Genomic DNA, 22184 nt, shown 5'->3' on the forward strand with positions numbered 1-22184 from the left:
CACCTTCATGGCAACAAATTACTTGCAATGTGTACCAAATGTATGATGCTCTGTGTTCCTTTATCAAACCCTAATCATGAGAGCCATATGTTTGCTGAATAAGAGACTGAAACAGAGTTCTGTTGTCAGGTGTGACAAAAAATAGTGCTCTTTGGCAACAAACATTTCAAGTGGGGTTGGTATAAAAATAAGACAGGTTAAACAAAAAGTGATCCACAAAATGGTTCAGACTTTTCTTTAGGTATAATGAGGTAGAGGAATGCATAGAGCATGGCATGTTCCTCTTTGTAAAAAAGATGGCTGGTGAAAAGATGTGACACCACACTTTTGAAGTAGTCGTGTTCTAGCCTGCAGTCCTCTTCAGTCAGCATCAAGGGTTACCAGTTGGAAACATTTTCAAGTTGGAACAAGGAAGTCACCAGTAATTTTGAAGCTGAGCGCATTTAGTATCAAACCTTTATTATTACATGAGATCAACCTGAGCAGTATTTTTAGACTAAATACCCTACCTAATTAGTGTCCCATAGAAACAAATATTTTCTACCACATGATTTTGTTGTTGAAATGAAAAGCATCTCTGTGTATTTCAGGTCATAAGAGAAAGCTCTTAAAACCTTAAAGCGTTAAACAGCCATGACAGCCATTCTATCAGCCCCAAACACCTGCTGTTAAGCCCTCAAATGAAATTCCTCCTACTGCGTGTTTCCTTTTTCAGATGTTACAACACCAAGACGAATTGTATTCAGTAACTGAAATCTAAAAGCACCGTCTGATCTTCCTTACAATTTTCATTTTTAAGAATGCACCTGTGCTCCTTTCACCTTCCTCTCCCCATCTCTTTCTGATTCTGTTTTTCAGATGAGCTCTGAGGCTTAGAAAGATAAGAACATTGAGGAACGGCAGTGAATTAATGTGTTTGATGGAGTGATTAGACATGATGACTGCCCACCGCCAGACTGTGCAGGATGCTGTCAAAATAATGGCATTTGAGCAGACGGAGAAAAAAGAAGAGAGGAATTTTTGCTTGTCATTATATAACAATCTCTTAAAGCTGCACAGATAAATGACAAAATAAAGATTCACCATGAACAAATGAAATGAAGTTGAGCAGATAAAACATGAAATATCTCAGGTTCAAACTGTATGAAATCAAATAAAAGTCAAAGTAAATGTAAGGAACGCTGCATTTTTATTTTACCTGCATTTTCCATACTGTCCCAACTTTATCTGATTTGGGGTTGTACGTATTAGTCATGTATTCCTTTATATGTGTGTGTTTTTTGAATGATAAATATAGGGGTATTTACATTTACATTTTTGGCATTTACAGTTCTGTGAGAGTATATTGTCTAAGAAATTTAGGGCTAGGGGCCTTGCTCAAGGGCCCACCAGTGGCAGAAGTGGGGCTTGAACCAGCAACCTTTTGATTGCTCGTCCAGTACCTTAACCACTAGGCTACAACTGCCCTTAAGCATTGGGTATTTGCAATTGGGTAAACTGGGTATTTCCAATTTAAACACACAAAAACCCACCTTCAACATCCATGTTAGTACAATTGGTTTAACACCCACGTGAAATTATAAACTGTCCCTAAACAAGTGCACAAGATTTTATCATGCACTGAAGAGCCTACAGTCACTCATAAAGAACTGCAAAAACACCAGTTACACAACAAACAATAAGCAATAAGCAATGAACTGTACCACAATTGTCTTTACTCCTCCAGGCCAAGCAAAACACTGCTAAAAGAAGCAGAGTGCTGCATTTCTCAAGTCTGCTAATGAAAGAAAAATGGGCCATTAAAGAGAAGACTTTAATCTTATCAGCCAAGAAACTGAAGAAGAAATCTGGATGTTTTGAGACAGAAACAAGACACATGCTTTCATGGCCAAGCCAATTTGGTAACATTAGTTTCACTGAAAATTCATGGAGATTCTGATTGTGATTTGTCAAGAGAATATATGCACTACAAGTATAATGAATAACTAAAAAAAATGTGAAATACTTGTTTTCCTCACTGTATGCCAGTTATGAATCAACTGGTTGAGCAACAAGTATAACATCAGTATCCATAATTGTAGCTTCTGGGTATACAGAACACTTATCAAGCTCTACTATGGCAACCCCTGAACATGGGAGCAGCCAAAAGAAGGAAAAATATAAATAAAATATTACTGGATGCATGGAGTATGCTTTAATGCAGTTCAAAGGTTTAAAGCTTGGTTTCTTCATTCCTTTAATTGTTTTTGTCTTTTCAGTCTGCACAAAATGATTCCACTCCAGCCTAAGTAGGCAACTCTCAGTGCAGAGATATTCCTTTTCACATGTGGTTAATGGAAAAACATTAGAATACAATTTACCTGTTAAAGCATGAAATAAAGGGCACACACAATGTAATAAAATTAGTTAACAGAGCTGTGTAGATCAGTGCTTAATGTATTTATGCTGCTGTAATGTAAGCAGTGGGAGACACAGGTGGATACATAAATCTTTAAAGAGAAGTAAGAGCTCATGCTTGATGGGTTAAAGCTCTCCAACTAATTAAAATGAAATAACACAGCTAAGATTATCATATACCACTTAAAGCTCTGGAGCATGACATCTTCTCTAAAATGGCATGGAAATAGAATAGCTCTTGAAATAAAGAGGTCTTTATGGTATTTGGATCAAACAAGCATGTTAAAAAACACAGTGAGGCCGCTCAGGTGCCGCAGCAATAAAAACACACGCTGGAACCAGAGCTGGGATCTCGAATACATCGTATCGAGTCTCGGCTCTGCCTGCCAACTAGGCTGAGTGGCCACATGAACAACGATTGGCCTGTTGTTCAGATATGGGTGGGACTAAGCCGGATGGGGTCTCTCTCTCATGACTGGTCTGATTGATGGCGCCTGCACAGAGATATGAAAAGAGTGCTCTCAGGGTGTGTCTCTCCGTACACAACGCTGAGCTGCACTGCACTCGTCAAAGTGTAGGTGATAAGATGCATACGGCTTTCTGCCCATGTGTCGGAGGAGGCGTGGGTTAGCTTTGTTCTCCTCAATCAGAGCAGGGATCGGCATTGGTGGAGAGGAAGCATGATGCAATCGGGCAATTGGTCACGCTAAAAAGGAAGAAAAAGGGGAGAAAATGCATAAACTTATTAAAAAAAGAGACTGGCAGGGCGGGCACCTATAATAATTGGCTCATCCGTTGGGTTGGATGAAGGAGAGGATTTGTCATAAGTGATGCAATTTTGGCCTTTGCTGGCTGATTGATGGCACCTGTACATTGAGACAAGGGATAATGGAGAGCGGTGCGTGACTCTCCGTACGCTATACTGAGCGACATATGAACCCGCCTCGTTTATGTAAAAAGATGTAATCGGCTACTGAACACGTGTCAGGAGGGGGTGTGTGTTAGTCTCGGCTCTCCTCAGTCAGGACTGGTAAAGAGGAAGCGTAATGCAATCAGATAATTGGATACAACTAGATTGGGGAAAAATGGGGGAATTGCAAAATGCACATCTAAATAAGCATGTTAAAAATACAGAGAGACCAGCAGAACAGGACCAATTGCCAGATGGAATTGAATGTTGCAATTACATACTCTGCAAGTTGATCAGGGGTGTCTGCACAATGAAACAGGGTAATGGAATGTGACTCTCCGTATACAATACAGATCCCCATATGAACCTTCCTCACATGGGTGAAAGGAGGCGGTCGGGCCCGCACACATGTTGAAGGGTGAGTGCGGTGGTTGTGGCTCTCCTAAGATTAGAAGTAGGGAATTGCAGCAGAGGCCAAAATATGAATCAGGGTGACCGGATACGACTAGATTGGGAGAAAATTGGAAAGCACCAGATAGATTTACGTTTGGGGGAAGCCTAAGGACACTTTCAACCAACAATTTCTCCCACAATTTGTTAAGTACAGTCATTGGCCATATTTCAGGGAAATATTTCCTCGTACACTCTGTACAAATGATTTATTTTCCATGGCTTGCCAAAACCATCATTAAACCTTTAGAGAAGGTTCTGGATTATATCTTCATCACCGTCATCGCTGTTTCTTATGAATACTCCAGCTTTACAGCTTCAGCACTACAAATCATTCTGAACTTGTATGAGAGCAGTCCATAAAAAATTAAACTGTTCCTGTGGCCTGTTAATACTACCATGAGTGAGGGATTTTCATTATTTTCATTAAATTGTGTCCAACTGGACAATGGGCATCTTGCTGTGTAGCCTGCAGCCATCCTGCTGGGCAAAATTCTCTTTGCCGTATTTAAGCAGTCCAGTTTTGCACACTTTAACTATTTGGCCAAAAAACTATATAGGTAAGTTTGTGGCCACCAATTACTTTACATTACACATTTTAGCTGCTATTACAGCCTCCGTTATTTTGAAATATTATTATTCCACTCGATTTTTAACACAACTTTGTGAATTACTTTTCATTCAGCCACCGAAGCTTTAAATAGATATGGTTCTGGTGTGGGCGGCACGGTGGCTAAGTCGCCTCACAGCAAGAAGGTCCTGGGTTCGATCCCCAGGCGGGGCGGTCCGGGTCCTTTCTGTGTGGAGTTTGCATGCTCCTCCGGGAGCTCCGGTTTCCTCCCACAGTCCAAAAACAGTCAGACACTGAATTGGCCTATAGGTGAATGGGTGTGTGTCTGCCCTGCGATGGACTGGCGCCCCGTCAGTCTGGACACCCTGGATGCCTTGCGCCCACTGAAAATAGCTGGGATAGGCTTCAGCACCCCCCCATGACCCTGATTGGATAAGCGGTTAAGAAAGTGAGTGAGTGGTTCTGATGATAGATCAGACCTATTTGCAACTAGTATTCCAATTCATTGCAAAGATGGTGGTTGAGTTTGAGGTCAGGGGTCTGGGCAAGTTCTTCCACACTAAATATAGCAAACCATTCTACTTTGGGCCAAGTTTGGGGTTGTCTTCTTCCTTTTTAAGACAATACCTCTCTGCACAAAGTTGATATCACACAATTTTATACTGTACAATCACATTGTAAGCTGTAACATTTGACTATACTGAAACAAAAACCATCAGAAATGCCCCCAGATTTCTATTCCTAGCAAGTGTAGAGTTCCCTGGCAAACATTACTTATCCCTTCAGAGAATTCATTTAGACTGCTCCAGAGTTCAAATTATGTGTGCTTTACACCACGTAAACTGATTCTTCAAACTGCACATTGTGGCAATGACAACCCCATCCCAAACAGTTCATTTGATTAATTTCTTAAAACTGGTAGCAATGGTTCAAATGTCTAATATCACTAGTAAGAATGAATGTTAACATACCTTTATGGTCCTGTGTAGATTTCTATGTATAATTGGGTCAACATGCTTAGCAACAATCAATGGGCTTTTGAAATTTGTCCCATATGCATGTGCTATTTCATCATAATATTCGCAAACCAATTTAAACCGAATTTAAAAATGACCACAAGATCTGCGTATCTTCAAAACCGGGCTGGTGGTCACAGGACAGCTATAATTGTGCTGATATGGCAAATGAATCTATTCAAAATGCAACAATGGTTTAAGCTGCCAAGGGCAACAATAAGCTACCACCCCCTCCATTTATATACCACGCTGTGATCATGGGTCCTAGGTCATGACTTTGTCCTATCATCTGTCAGTGCAGACCCACAGGGACAACCTTGGGCAGTCTATTACCAGCAGGGCTTCTTATGATCTGGAAAGGTCGATCATAGAGACTCATGCTGAGTGGATATCAGATGTTATTAATAAAAGTGACAGGTTAAAAAAAAGCCATCTTACCTCGTACTCTAACTCATCAGTCCTCTCGGCCTCAGCCGGCATGTTGGAAAGGTACTCGTTCCCCTCGTAGAACTCCTGGCCCACGGTGTGAAGCGAGTGGCAGCTTGGGGCAAAACAGACAGTGACAAGACTGGGTAAGGCAAGGAGGTAAAAAGACAAGATGAAGCAAATGCTGAAATGAAAGTGAGAGTGAGTGATGGACAATAGAGGTTTGAAGTAGGGAAGCGGACTTCTCAACAGGGTGTTTAGGGTACAGAGGGAGTCCAAATGAAAGAGTGAATAAAACCTGCAGGGGAAAGCTAAGGTAAAGAGAGGAGGCTGAGGCAGATGGAGTGAGACAAAGCAGGTAGAACAGAGAGGAAGCCAGAGGGTACGTGTAGATTGAATATGACGACTAGGTGTCAGTGGATAAAGAAAAGCTCTTAATCACACGCTTTTACTCACTCACAGTGGCTTTGTCCTCTCCTCTCTGACAGCAATGACAGGTGAATATAAAGAATCTGTCATACATTCTCAGTGATGATGTCATGAAAGGGGGGTTAAGGAGACGTGGTGAGACATTCTCTCTAATTAATCACTATAAACCCTGCAGTCTATAATGATACCTTCAATTTCCAGACCCCTTGTCCTTGGGGAAAACTGGCACAGTCTCAGATTTCATAACACAGTGTATTTCAGACATCAAAAGGAAAATATGCTTTTCCATATGCTCTTCCATGTGGAAACATGCAAATCATTGTTCACAATGTGTACAGAAATAGCAATGTATTAAGTGTTAAATGTATAGATAATAGAGGTAAATATCACGTAGGGCAATGCTGCATGTTACGACCAACTGCTGCACAAAATTACAAAATGATCAGCAAACACAAATGCTAAACAAGCTAGAGAAATGACATTAAAAACGTTCTTTGATGGTAAATTCATTTGAAAGAAGCTTAGGAATTGTTGTTAGAGTCAAGAAACAGAGAAAAGCAAGAGGCTGCTGTAAGGCCGGGTTTAATCCCAAATTATAATGGCTGGAATAATTTAATCTATATTAATCTAATCTAAATTTAAAAAATGAATAGCAGCACAATGTACCTCACAGCAAGAAGGGTCTGGGTTCTATGCCCCGGCCTGGCGACCAGGGTTCTGTGTGGAGTCTGCATATAGCTGCATAAGCTATAAAAAACTGTGGTAAGTGTGAGTCTGTGATTGTGTGTGTGTGTGTGTGTGCGCACTATGAAAGAATGAAGTATACAAAACCGATTTTCTAAAAAGTTGGGACATTTTATGAAACACAATGACAAGAAGAATCTGTGATTTGTTCCCCCCCCCAAAAAAAGCTGAACTGTGGACTAATTTTCATTTTAGGCTTTGGGCCATCTGAGATGAGCTTAATGAACTTTGAGGTGTTTATGCATAGACTCAACATATGGCTTTCTCTTTGTGTAAAAATGTTTCAGGTTGCATTTCCTGATGCAGTGGTTGACTGTTTTAAGTGATAATGGTAATCTGAAGTACTCCTGAGACCATATGGCTATATTTATCACAGGAGAATGACGGTTTTTCATGCAATGCCAGCTGAGAGCTCTCATTCAGAAGTGGTTTCTGGCTTTTTCCCTACACGGTTTAAGATCGCTGAATCTTTTCACAATATTAAAACAGTATATGGTGAATTATTTACACTCTTGAACTGAGAAAAGTTCTTTTTTGAATCACTTTGTGTGATTCTCTTACAATGTCTAGCAAAGTTGTGATTACAGACTCATTGTAAAGACTGATCTTTTGGTGGATCCTCCTTTAATACCCATCATGATTCCCTCACCTGTTTATCTGCTTATTGTGGAACACTATAACTTAAATATTCTATGAACTGTTCACTTTTATTTAGCCTCTGTCCCAATTCTAAATGTGTTTATTTACAAAGTCTGTTGATCAGTAAAAACATTGAAAATCTTCTCCTTCTACTGTTATCAGTTAAATAAAGATTCAAGAGAATGAACAAAACATAAGTTCTTCTTTTTATTAAATGGGGTGTGTAGTAAAGATTTTAATGTTTAATTGACAATACAAACTTAAAAAGAATAAAATAAAAAACTTAGACAACTGGTAATCCAAACCAAAGGTTAAAACATGTATTGGCTAATTTCTTTTTTTGAGTTGTTACATCATTTTTTGTGTTAGACCTTGTTTCTGGTTGTGGGGTTTTGTTTGTTTGTTGTATAGCTTGCTGTGTATTTAAAATGTCACAATGGTTTATCTTTTCGTATCTGCCATGTGGTATGTTGCATTGAGCATGTGGATAAGGCACAATTACCAATTTTTATGATCTCTTGCTGTGTGATACAGTGGGGAACAAACACATTTGTTGGATCTATAAAATCTCTACTCAGTCTGGGGCACCTTATGGTAGATGAGAAACCAACAGGAGTGTTAGTTTTATAGGTTGGGTTGATTATATTGGGACGCTGCTGCAGGCTTTGGGTAAGGATTTTAGCTTAATGTTGGATACCGTGGTCGTTCGTTTTATGGACCCATTAACTGTTAATTACCTTGTGAACTCTGTGCTATTCAAGAGTAATATACCAATAATTTATGCTAATGCAAGGCAATTATCATTAATAATGTCTGCACTTCTGTAAAAACTGAACTGTTTATGTAACTGCAAACTCGGACATCTTAAATAAAAGTACGTTTGTTGGTTGATTTAGTTTTAAGAAACCAAGTTATGCTAATCTTAGCCCAGTTATTAGATTATTCAATGCATGCATATCCTTAATTACAATCTGTGCATGTGCAGATAAAGTCAGGCTTTATCTTACACTAACGTTAACATACTAGTTAGTGCAGTAGTATTTGATTTGAGATGCAGCCTCAGTTTTTGAAGACAGGCATCATTAAAGTCAGTATTAAATCTTAAAAACAATTATTTAAACAGCTTATACACTCTAAATGATTGTGCTCATACATTAAGGCTTGGAATATATTTAATATACATTACAAAAATGAACGCTGATTTTATTAATGAAGACACTTTGCTGTTTTTAATGTTCAATGACTCAGTTAAACATTCACTATATGGACAAAAGTATTGGGACACCTACACATTAAACCTACAGGAGCTTTTAGGACATCCTATTCTAAATGTATAGGTGTTAAAATGAGACGGCCCCCCTTTGCAGCTTTAACAGAGTAATATTTGCCCATTTATCCAGAAGGGCATTTGGACATTTCATCCCATGGTCACCGAACCATGCCTTTATGGACCTAGCTCTGTGCTTCCCACAAAGTTGAAGGCATACAATTTCCCAAAATGTCTTGATATGCGGAAGCATTAAGATTCTCCTTAACTAGAACTAAGTGCCAACCCCTAAAAGACAACTCCATAGCATTATTCCTTCTTCACCAAACTTTACAGCTGGCACAATGCCGTTCGGGCAGGTAACATTGTCCTGGTATTTGCCAGACCCATACAATTGCCAGATATAGAAGTGTGATTCATCACTCCACAGAACACATTTTCCCTTCTCCAGAGTCCAGTGGCAGTGTGCTTTACACTACGCCATCTGGCAATGTAAGGCTAGCATGCAGCTGCTTGGCCAATAAAACCCAAGCCATAAAGATCCTGGCACGCAGTCTTTATGCTGATGTTAATGCCAGAGAATTCTGGTATTATTGAAAAGTGGGACCCAAAGCACCAAAGGTACACAGTGCATAGAAGTCGCCTATGCTCTCCTGACTCAATAACTCACAGTTGAACGTGGAATATCTAGGAGGGAATAAATTTAATGAACTGATGTGTTGCAATTGTGACATCCTATTATAGTACCATGCCCAAATTCAGTAAGCTCTTTAGAATGACTCATTCTTTCACAAATGTTCATAAAGACAGGCAGCATGGCTAGGTGCTTATTACTGCTTTAAAGAAATTAGATTAGCTGACATAAAGGTTTGCTAGACATATGAATGCTCAATTTGTTAGGGTGTGATATGCCTGTTAAAAATTTGCCATCACATTCTTCAGCCATTGTCAGAAATTAATTTCAAATCAAAATACTCAAAAGCCCAAATGGGATTTCAAAATAAAACATGACACCTGGGCAGCTGACGAATTCAAGACAATTAATTAGAAAAGGTCCTTTGTGTAAAAATAATTACCTACCTCACACACAGTCTTTGTGTGTGTGCGTGTGTAGGTGTATGTGTGTGTGTCAGTTAACTTCACAACACTGTGAAAAAAACGCCTCCACACACACTTTGCGTGCCATGCTCGTCTCTGGGGAGGAAACCCAGATATTTTTTATGCTAAACTTTATCTTGTTCACACTTCACAACCCATTTGAGAGCAACTTGAATATGAGCACCAACAGATTAGCTCCAGCTTTCTTTGTAGTTTGGGAAGAAACCCCATGGTGCTTTTTAAAATTCATTACGATTCTAGGATATTTACCATACACAACAAAGAGAGCTGCTAAATTCCACCCTCAAGGACTCAAGTTATAAACTCTGAAGATACTGTAGTGAACTGATAAAGGCCACGCTGGGTATAGATTAATATACAGGTTTGTAAAACACTGCTTTGTCAGCATGTACCCGACGAGTAAAAAATTCACCATTACACATTTAATACCCTGTGTTTAAAGCCTGGTGCAGTGTACACAACTTTGATAAACACAGTCTATAGCAATTGCGTGACCATATGGAAGTGCACACCAAGGCTGCATTCACATGATAAGCGCTTTGCGTTTCGCTCGCTGCGAGGCTTGGCGCATATTGCCGCTTACCAGAGCGTTTAAGTTTTTCATATGATGTGTGGCAAAACGGTTTCTGCTGGCGGTCCTACTAAGCGCCAAGCTTGGAAACAACACGCAATACTGAGAGACAGTATTGGCAGTTGAGTTACATGCAGTTTTGTATGGAAAATAGTTTAGTTTAAAACAAAACACTCTGCAAGAGTCATCATTTGTAGACAATGACAAGATAAAAAAAAGAAAAAGATGGGGGTTAATGAAACTTTATTGCTTCAATCAAAGGGTGCTTTAAATATTATTAAAGCACTATGAAGCAACAAGGACCAATTGCATGATCTAAAAAGCAAACCCATTGTCATTGCTCCACAGTTTACTAGTTGCATTGTTGTATATTTTCCTGCAAAATTATGCCGAATACAAGAATTCAGGCTTTTTGTAAAACACTAGGAATTGGTTTCCATCGACCAGGTCTGAGGTCAGTTCTGTTTATGTCATGTAAACAATTTGTCTCATTGGCAGCACTTTGAAAAGATCAAAATCCTATGAGATCAAATGTATGCATATGTGCACAAAGCAAGGTCTATAAAGGTCTATAAAGACATGAAGTAAAGCTTGTATTAAAGAAACTCCACTTAACAGCTTTGGAATGAATTGGACTTGACCAACGTCATTGTCCAGTCATACAAATGCTCTATGGACAACCTGAGAAGGACACTGAGATTGAGATCTCTTGCACAATACTCAAAATAAATAAATAAGGCACCATTAGCCAATCAGTGATTGTACTGCTATAAAAAAAACACTCTGGATCTTTTAATGCATGAATGGTTCCTACCTGTCTGAGAGCAGGAAAGGACAAATGTCTGGCACGGGTGGGCTGCTGGGCCGAAGCTTGGCGAGAGCCATAATATGCTCAAAGGTGATGTCAGTCTGCGTGCACACATCCACCACCTGGACATCCTGAGACGATCCTTGACCCCGAGGAAGAGGTGGCCGCCGGAGCACCTGGACCACAATGGGGTCCTTGGCAGTGCGGAAGGCCTCCACTGCCTCTTCATGACTGGCTCTCGATAAGTCCTTTCCATTTACCTGGAAGAGAAGAAACACAATATAAAATGTAATTCTGGAGATATTTGAAAATGAATTTCTTTACTGACAGACAATAACAGACATGTCTATTTATGCTTACTGAGATAAAAGCTTAATTCCACTTTGGGTCAGGAAGACTCTTTAAGACAGAGATAATACTTGCTCAACAGTTTCAGCTTTAATAAGCTCACTAGAAGCAATGCCTATTTTAAAATAGGTAAAGTTCATATGGGGAACACTAAAAAAGCTTACAACCACAACTTAAGCAACATGATTCAACATATAAAATCATTTATAGAGAATGTTCATGTAATTTATTACTTTCTCATAGATGGATGGATGGATGCCAACGATTATTTAGAAAAGCTAATCAAATATCTAACATAACAAAATGTCTTTTTACATTTTTACATAAAGACTTAAATATCTCATAGCTTCTACACTGACTAATGAACCCATGTCTGAACTGAATGAGGTGTGATTGTCACTGAGGGGCAGTGGTCATGTATCTTCCATAGCAGGCTGCTTTATGATCTGTTCCCCTGAGGCCAGTTTTGCTTTGTTTAAAATGAGGGGTTCAGTGGATCCTGCTCCCACTTGAGATTACTGATAAGAAATGAAAACTATCAATCTTTCCATCAAGTCAATAAAAAAATGAAAAGATTTATCGATTCACACCAGCTATTTTGATAAAGCTAAGTCAATATCATTTTGAGTTTTAATGAAAAACAATCTCTTGTAAAATATCCATGAGCACTATTATTCAACCTCCAGCCTCAGGACTTGGTGGAACATCCATTTGCTTTGATAACCTCTGAAAAACAATTTTGGTAAGTACTAACAAGCTTCTGAAATCTCTCTTGTAGAATCTTCTTCCATTCTTCTAATGCAAAAATTTATTTATTGAGGTTTGATGCAACTACTTACTTGCTGCAACTGCTTTCTTTAAGTCCCACCAAAGATTTTCTATAGGAATAAAATCTGGCCACTCCAGGATATTCCACCACTATTGTTGGTGCTTTCGGGCATTGGACATGGGTCAGCATGGGCACCCTGACTGGTCTGTGGCTATGCAGCCCCATACACAACTTCTTCAGCAATTTGAGCTTCAGTAGCTTATCTGTTGGATCTGACCACACGGGCCAGCCTTCGCTCCCCACGTGCATCAGTGAGCATTGGCCACCCATGACCCTGTTGCCGGTTTACCACTGTTCCTTCCTTGGACCACTTTTGATAGATACTGACCACTGCAGACTGGGAACACCCCACAAGAGCTGCAGTTTTGGAGATGCTCTGACCCAGTCGTCTAGCCATCACAATTTGGCCCTTGTCAAACTCGCTCAAATCCTCACGCTTGCTCATTTTTCCTGCTTCTAACACATCAACTTTGAGAATAAAATGTTCACTTGCTGCCTAATATATCCCACCCACTAACAGGTGCTGTGATTAAGAGATAATCAGTGTTATTCACTTCACCTGTCAGTGGTAATAATGTAATGCTGGTGTATATACTGTAGGGAAAACCTAAATATAATAAACTAAACTGTGACAAATTCTTCAAAATGCTTAAAAGAGCTGATTCCATTACTTAGCTGCACCACAAAACTGTGTGATTAGAGTAGCCCGACCACCCACTGGCTTGTTCTTGTTTGATGGGCGGAAACCAGAAAACCATCAAACCACTTAACACACAGTAAGTACCAGAGGTAATTCAGGTGCCTGAGGAGTAGAGCAAAACCCACCAAAAATAGATTGAAAGGCAAACGGAGGAGAAACCAGATATTCAGCAAATGTAGTTTTAATGGTTTATCACTCTTTGTTGAATTCATTGACATGTAGGCAGTTGTAGCCTAGTGGTTAAGGTCCTGGACTAGTAATCGAAAGGTCGCTGGTTCAAGCCCAACCACTGCCAGGTTGCCACCGTTTTGGTCTTTGAGCAAGGCCCTTAACCCTCAGTTGCTTAGACAATATACTATAACTGTAATGTAAGTTGCTTTGGATAAAAAGCGTCTGCTAAACGCCGTAAATGTAAAACTTCAGTTATTTTAAAAGCACATTTGCTTTCCCTTTTACCATGTGCCTTAGACCATTGCACAGCTCTGTTTAAAGCATCAAACAAGGCATACTGCTTGCGCTGAGTGTTGAGACTACAGGCAGTAATCTGACCCACTTAATATTTCCGAGTTGTATTTCTTTAAAAGAGTTTGTCTCTGTGCATAATTCACATGTAAGACTGATTAGGTATTGAAACATTCATCCCCACAGCTAAATGAATAATAAAATAATTACATGCTTTTCCCATCAAGCTAGAAATGACTAATTAATCAAAACAGAACAAATGTTGCCAAGCCTAGAAAGTGTTTAAGAGGCAACAAGCACAATCTCTTCACTTAGTTAAAAAATCTGAAGCGTGATCTTATTGAGTGGCCTACCTTGGCCAGAGAGGGTTTGGTGGGCTCCTCTACCTGCTTCCTTAATTAAATTACTTTGCTTTGTACGTTGCATATATAGGAAATTAGGGAGTACTTTATTTAGATAAGTAATTGGAACCCAAAGAGAAACAGATTTACTTCTGATAACAGGCTTCAAAGCACAAGCTTTAATGTGTTACTGAAATATGGTAAAACTAGCTCAATTTTCCTTTTCGCTTTTAAAATATCTCATTTTTCTCCATTATAGTTGTTTGAAAGAGCCACAAATAAGAGAGAGAGAGAGTAAGAGAGAAATGAACTGTGGGATTAAGATAATTCAATTAGCTGTTGGCCAGCATATACTTGCATTCCCTTTTGGCCCAAAAAAACATGCCAAACACCTCCTACAGACAGTGACCACAGGCAAGAATACAACAAAGGTCCCATGTTGCAGGCATCACCCACTCTACCAGATGTGCCTTATCACATAAAATTGCTCATCAAAATCTTTGATCAGAGCGTGACATGACATTTTTGGAGCTTTACTACTGCTCACTCTGTGCACAAGATTTGTAGCCATTTCTAAAAGGTCTACAGTAGATTTTGATGTAAGCCATATTACTTTATCAAGTCTTATGGTTTGTGCCCAATAGGTGTATGTACCATAGTGAACGTGTAGAGTTGTAAGCATACACCAATCAGCCATAACATTAAAACAACCTTCTTGTTTCTACACACATTGTCCATTTTATAAGCTTCACTTACCATATAGAAGCATTTTGTAGTTCTACAATTACTGACTGTAGTCCATCTGTTTCTCTGCATGCTTTGTTAGCCCCCTTTCATGCTGTTCTTCAAAGGTCAGGACTCTCCCAGGACCACTACAGAGTGGATCATTCTCAGCACTGCAATGACACTGACATGGTGGTGGAGTGGATAAGACACAGCAATGCTGATGGAGTTTTTAAACAACTCACTGTCACTGCTGGACTGAGAATAGTCCACCAACCAAAAATATATCCAGCCAACAGCGCTCCATGGGCAGCGTCCTATGACCACTGATGAAGATCTCAAAGATGACCAACTCAAACAGCAGCAATAGATGAGCGATCGTCTCTGACTTTACATCTACAAGGTGGACCAACTAGGTAGGAGTGTCTAATAGAGTGGACAGTGAGTGGACACAGTATTTAAAAACTCCAGCAGCGCTGCTGTGTCTGATCCACTCATACCAGCACAACACACACTAACACACCACCAATATGTCAGTGTCACTGCAGTGCTGAGAACAATCCACCTCCTAAATAATATCTGCTCTGTGGGGGTCCTGACCATTGAAGAACAGGGTAAAAGCAGGCTCAAAAAGTATGTAGAGAAACAATATTTGAATGGTTTGTTATCCAAGCTCTCTAATATCAATAATGTTGATCACTTCATGGTTTTTTAAATTATGTATGATGTGTGTAGTGACCCCTAAATAGAATAAAGACTCTCTTTAGTTACCTCTACCAGTTCCCCAGTGCCACAAAGAAGGGTCTACACTACAATTCCAAACCCACTGTGTTATCCCCTAAACCCAAGCATGTTAAGATGTCAAGACAAGACATCTTGAGTCCCCTCAAGAGATATATTGCTTACGTTTCTGCCAGCCATAAACACTCCGACAGAAACAGTATCTTCAAAGAGACTGACCTTTGTGAAAAGCAATGCTGCATTCATCAGCCAGACGATAAAGTAGGGCAACTGTCCTAGAGGACACTCATTACAAACATAGCGAGAGAAAAAACTGTATTAAAGAAATACAGAGATGGCAGCTATCTCATCATGCTGAATTTATTTTTTCACACAGCTCTGCAATTTGAACAATATTCACATGGTTTTTTGTTTGTTTGTCTAGTCAGCATTCATGGCTCATTGTTGTAGTTTTGTGTGAATGGCCTGTTATGGGCTGCCACACAATTCCTGAAGCAGCGAGATTCGAGACAAAGGAGTCACACTAGACAAATGAGCATGCCTATGGTTTATGACAGGCTGGGAGAAAATGAGCAAATTGTAAGTGCTAGCAGTGCTTTTCTCTGCTCATAGTCTGATAGCAGATGTTGCCTTGCTAAGGGGGAAGAGCTTTTAAAACAGGAAAATGAAAGGATGATTTCTTGATTATTGTTTATGTGAGTGCCAGATGGACTGATTATTTTCAGCTAAAAGATAATATTAAAGATTTAAGGCATTGTGGGCATCTAGCATTCTGCTTCCTGTCAATGGTCTAGCCTGGCACCTAGATTATAAGAGTAATGCAGATGTTTAATGACAAGGGAGGGAATTCACAAGGGCAATTTGCAGTATGAGACTTACTGTGAATTACTGTAGAATAAAACAGAATAGAATGCCTTTATGTGTCATTTATACATATACAGATGTACAGTACAATGAAATTCTTTTCCACGTATCCCAGCTGGTTTGGAAGCTGGGGTCAGAGACTTTCAGTTGATAGCCCAAAGCTCTACCCACTAGGCTACCACTAAACTAAATACACTTACTCTAATCACAGCAATCAGTGTTTTATTAACAGCAGAAACATGGTGCTTGAGACAGATTTGATCTGAAGTATGGTTAGTGTACATTTACATTTTCAGCATTTAGCAGACGCTTTTATCCAAAGTGACTTACACAATGAGCTGAACACAATGAGCAATTGAGGGTTAAGGACCTTGCTCAGGGACCTTCTGTTTACTAGTCCAGTACCTTAACCACTGAGCTATCACTGGCCCCTGGTTAGTTGATTTAGTTAGGGTGTTCAGTGGTCTAATGTGCTAGCCTATATTGAAACCAGGGTTCGAATCTATGTGGTGCCACCCGCCTGGTCTGGCACAGTATGAGCAAATAAAGGCCAGATAGAGAGTCAGCTCCCTCCCACTGTTTCTATATGGTTTTAGCACTGGACATACAAAGAGCAAAGCGTGTACAGTACTACTATACATGTAAAAACTCAATCTAGTGTAATGTATGTATTATCAAAATTTGGCGGATTATGAGTAAGGCCCTATACCTAAAGGGCAGTCATAGCCTAGCAGGTTAGGTACTGGACTAGTAATTGAAATCTGTGATTTTTGGAAAATGAGGTCTTTGAAATCAAATTTTTCTGTGAATTTAGTAGGGCCCTAATTATGAGACATAAGTTTGTGTGTTTGGCTAAATACATTGCTGTTTGGACTTTAACCATGGAAATCAATCAATCCTCTGACCAATATACAGTGTATCACAAAAGTGAGTACACCCCTCACATTTCTGCAAATATTTTATTATATCTTTTCATGGGACAACACTATAGAAATAAAACTTGGATATAACTTAGAGTAGTCAGTGTACAACTTGTATAGCAGTGTAGATTTACTGTCTTCTGAAAATAACTCAACACACAGCCATTAATGTCTAAATGGCTGGCAACATAAGTGAGTACACCCCACAGTGAACATGTCCAAATTGTGCCCAAAGTGTCAATATTTTGTGTGACCACCATTATTATCCAGCACTGCCTTAACCCTCCTGGGCATGGAATTCACCAGAGCTGCACAGGTTGCTACTGGAATCCTCTTCCACTCCTCCATGATGACATCACGGAGCTGGTGGATGTTAGACATCTTGAACTCCTCCACCTTCCACTTGAGGATGCGCCACAGGTGCTCAATTGGGTTTAGTCCATCACCTTTACCTTCAGCTTCCTCAGCAAGGCAGTTGTCATCTTGGAGGTTGTGTTTGGGGTCGTTATCCTGTTGGAAAACTGCCATGAGGCCCAGTTTTCGAAGGGAGGGGATCATGCTCTGTTTCAGAATGTCACAGTACATGTTGGAATTCATGTTTCCCTCAATGAACTGCAGCTCCCCAATGCCAGCAACACTCATGCAGCCCAAGACCATGATGCTACCACCACCATGCTTGACTGTAGGCAAGATACAGTTGTCTTGGTACTTCTCACCAGGGCGCCGCCACACATGCTGGACACCATCTGAGCCAAACAAGTTTATCTTGGTCTCGTCAGACCGCAGGGCATTCCAGTTATCCATGTTCCTGGACTGCTTGTCTTCAGCAAACTGTTTGCGGGCTTTCTTGTGCGTCAGCTTCCTTCTGGGATGACGACCATGCAGACCGAGTTGATGCAGTGTGCGGCGTGTGGTCTGAGCACTGACAGGCTGACCTCCCACGTCTTCAACCTCTGCAGCAATGCTGGCAGCACTCATGTGTCTATTTTTTAAAGCCAACCTCTGGATATGACGCCGAACACGTGGACTCAACTTCTTTGGTCGACCCTGGCGAAGCCTGTTCCGAGTGGAACCTGTCCTGGAAAACCGCTGTATGACCTTGGCCACCATGCTGTAGCTCAGTTTCAGGGTGTTAGCAATCTTCTTATAGCCCAGGCCATCTTTGTGGAGAGCAACAATTCTATTTCTCACATCCTCAGAGAGTTCTTTGCCATGAGGTGCCATGTTGAATATCCAGTGGCCAGTATGAGAGAATTGTACCCAAAACACCAAATTTAACAGCCCTGCTCCCCATTTACACCTGGGACCTTGACACATGACACCAGGGAGGGACAACGACACATTTGGGCACAATTTGGACATGTTCACTGTGGGGTGTACTCACTTATGTTGCCAGCTATTTAGACATTAATGGCTGTGTGTTGAGTTATTTTCAGAAGACAGTAAATCTACACTGCTATACAAGCTGTACACTGACTACTCTAAGTTATATCCAAGTTTCATGTCTATAGTGTTGTCCCATGAAAATATATAATGAAATATTTGCAGAAATGTGAGGGGTGTACTCACTTTTGTGATACACTGTATATACAGGTAATTTACTTGGCAAGTACTAGAACTTAACATACTGCCACTGATGCATCCCAAATGAAATAGAACATTACTACTGGTAGTGAATTAGATTATCTTAGACTATTTTGTTTCATGTGGTTTGTGATACATCAAAAATAAATGTCTTATATTTTATAAATGGTACATTTATACGTATAACACAACATGAAATATGGAAGTGGCTTTGACTGTGAAAGTTTAGCAATTTTACCATGGCATTTTAGAAATAGCTCAATTTTAATTTAGAAATTCCATTGCTCATTGCAATAGTTTTGGCAATAATTCAGGGGACACAATCAAGTTTTGCACATGTAGAAGTTGTTGGCAGTTACCAGTCTACAGTTTACAATCAGTTATTGGCAAGCAAAGCTAAACTAGCACCTTTCACCAATGAAAAGCACACACATAAAACATTTACATCAGCACACAACCTTCTGCACTGCAAATCTTGATGCTATATTTTTGTTATAATGAATTAGCCTGACAAAAGTGGCTTAATTAGGAACTAAGAGAGTATGATAAATGACAAAATTTTTGGTACTTTGACATATTTTCAACTATTAAAAGTACATGGGGTCTAGCTATTACATAGAGGTCTGCTATGTCTTTGTTTGGCTTACAAAACACTTTTAAAGATACTCTACCTCATTCATGGATACAATATTAAAATGCAGGTTAAAATACAGACTTAAAATACACTTGTGTCTACCTGTGAAATATAAGCTTACACAATATACAATCAGTAAGAAAGCCAGCCTACTATAAAGACATGGTCAGAACAGTGGTGGCTCAGTGTTTAAGGTTATAGACTAGTAATCAGAAGGTTGCTGATTTAAGTCCCACCACCAGTATGCCATTCAATTAACCCTTAATTGACTGCATTAGATTCGGTCACAACTGTAGATTGCTTTGGAAAACAACATAATAATGAATTCATGTGTTTCAGCCACAGCAATTGCTAACAGATGTAATAATATAAAAGAAGTTCTAAACTTCCAACTTTGCAGCAACAGTTTAGGAAAGGTCATCTGCTGTTCCAGCATGACTGTGCAAAGTCTATAAAGACATGAATTTAAAGAAACTCCAGATTTAAAGAAACTTGATTTAAAGAAACTCCAGAGCCCTGACCTCAACTTCACTAAACTTTGTTTGTTTGTTTATTAGGATTTTAAGGTCATGTTTTACACTTTGGTTACATTCATGACAGGAACGGTAGTTACTCATTACGCAAGGTTCATCAGTTCACAAGGATATATCAAACACAGTCATGGACAATTTAGTATCTCCAGTTCACTTCACTTGCATGTCTTTGGACTGTGGGGCAGACACGGGGAGAACATGCAAACTCCTCACAGAAAGGACCCAGACCACCCCTCCTGGGGATCGAACCCAGGACTCACTTGAAAGGGTCTTCTCTAAACTGTTGCTACAAAGTTGGAGGTAAATAACCACCTTTAAATAATTGATCTATTATAGATGTTAACAGCTGTTGTGGCTGAAATGCATGAATTCAAAAACTAAAAGGTGTGTCCCAATACTTTTGTCCACACAGTGTCTCTGGAATAAAATCATTCTTAAACTGACTCATTGCTGGAATGCTACTTAATCTGTGCACAATGCAGAATAACAAAGTGACATGGAAAAGCTGTAAGAGGTAGGAGGCGAAACTATGATGCAGCTGGTAATGTTGGCACACAGACACAGCAGATGTGGAGAAGACAGTGCAGTTGTTTTTATACCTAATCTTACAGAACATTCTTTTTACACTAAGAAAGTTTTACATCTCGTAAATTTTTAGTATCCCAGCAGCTTTCTCTACTGCTTCTTCTTACTTTATTCTTGTGGTCATTTCATGTTATTTTTATACTGGGTGCAAAGTGATACGGCCTGGAAAGGGCACCAGTTCAGCGCTGTTTGAAATTCATAAGCCAATTGTAGCCTGCTAAGGGGGAAGCTCAAAGCAAAGATGGCAGTTAAAGCTGGCTGTATCCCAAATTGTGCACTACTGTCGTAAACAGTATCTAATAAGTGTAGAACAAATGGTATAGTTACACACTATGCAGCAAACAGCTTGGAATGCAACTAAAACAACTCACTCCGCCAGTCATAAGTATGATGCCATGTGATGTTGCATCCAAATTCAAATCACAGAACAAATGTTCTAAGTCAGGATTTGAGAGTTAAAGAGACCAAGGCATACAAATATTTTCTATTAAAAGACATAAATGGGACGGTGGTAGCCTAGTAGCTCAATCGAAAGGCTGAGAGTTTGAATCCCAGCTCTGCCATGCAGCCACTGTTGGGTCATTGAGCAATGCTCAATGCCTTAACCCTCTCCACTCCAGGAGCATTGTACAATGGTTGACCCTATCCCCTGACCCCAGCTTCCAAACAAGCTGGGACATGCAGAAAAAGAATTTAATTGTACTTTACATCTGTATATGTATATATGACAATTGAAGACATTCTACTCTACATTGTATAGTTACCACAGACTGCACTGCTGCATTTGAAATCTCTGTACAGGAGGTAAAAACCTGTGCTGTCGTCCGTTACAAAAGAAGGCAAAAAGTACATTAGTAGCATTAAAACACCTGAAGTACATTCAAATACATGGACAAAGTCTATTTCTAACACATTCGTTTTTAGGGCTGTTTATAGACGTGAAGTAACTTCTTTAGAAATGACAAACGGCCTTGTAAGACTAGCTGTTAATCATTAACACAAACATATACTATCAGCCCTTGAGCTAAACATAGCCAAACAGTCAAACGCAAGCCCTAGCTGCAGTGAGGACAAATGTAGGTCAGTAGTAGCTCAGAATGCTAAAACAGCTGTACTGCATGTCCTCCAATACGTGCCCTATATACCCCAAACTGCAGGAGAGAGGATGAGTTTGACCACCACTGTGCTCAGCTCTAACACAGTACTGTTACAGTATCAGAGTCAGTTGCTAAATCTATGAAAATAAGGTTCTGAGATGCATAAAGATGCCTTATTCATAGTGTACACGGTTGGACTGTGCATCACAACATTGTGGACATTAACATTCTTGTAACTATGTGCAACCTTTTGGATGAACAAAGCAATTCCTTTACAATGTGGTGCAACTTGATGCACAAGACATGGCTTCTATCCGCTATTGTTTGTGCATTACATGATGCAAAAAGTATAAAGCAGCTGAAAGTAACTAAAAACAAAGATTTAAATGGTATGTTTGGTACTACAGAAGCTCTCTGAGCAATTAGGAGCAAGTAGGTATGATAAATCACCTATTATCTTTGTACCCCCTTCCCTT

At 39.8% G+C, this 22184-nt stretch overlaps 1 protein-coding gene across 1 annotated transcript in view; it reads right to left on the reverse strand.

Moving 5' to 3' along the window:
- pdzrn4 (PDZ domain containing ring finger 4) overlaps positions 1-22184 on the reverse strand; it is a 91099-nt gene that overhangs the window by 22647 nt on the left and 46268 nt on the right. Inside the window, exons 2-3 of the mRNA XM_063002937.1 lie at positions 11354-11607; positions 5783-5885 (exon numbers count right to left, since the gene is read on the reverse strand). Of these exons, the coding sequence (XP_062859007.1) occupies positions 5783-5885; positions 11354-11607 (357 nt within the window). The remainder of the gene's footprint in view (positions 1-5782; positions 5886-11353; positions 11608-22184) is intronic.

This window comes from Trichomycterus rosablanca, chromosome 1, assembly GCF_030014385.1.
Source record: "Trichomycterus rosablanca isolate fTriRos1 chromosome 1, fTriRos1.hap1, whole genome shotgun sequence".
Taxonomy (NCBI): Eukaryota; Metazoa; Chordata; class Actinopteri; order Siluriformes; family Trichomycteridae; genus Trichomycterus; species Trichomycterus rosablanca.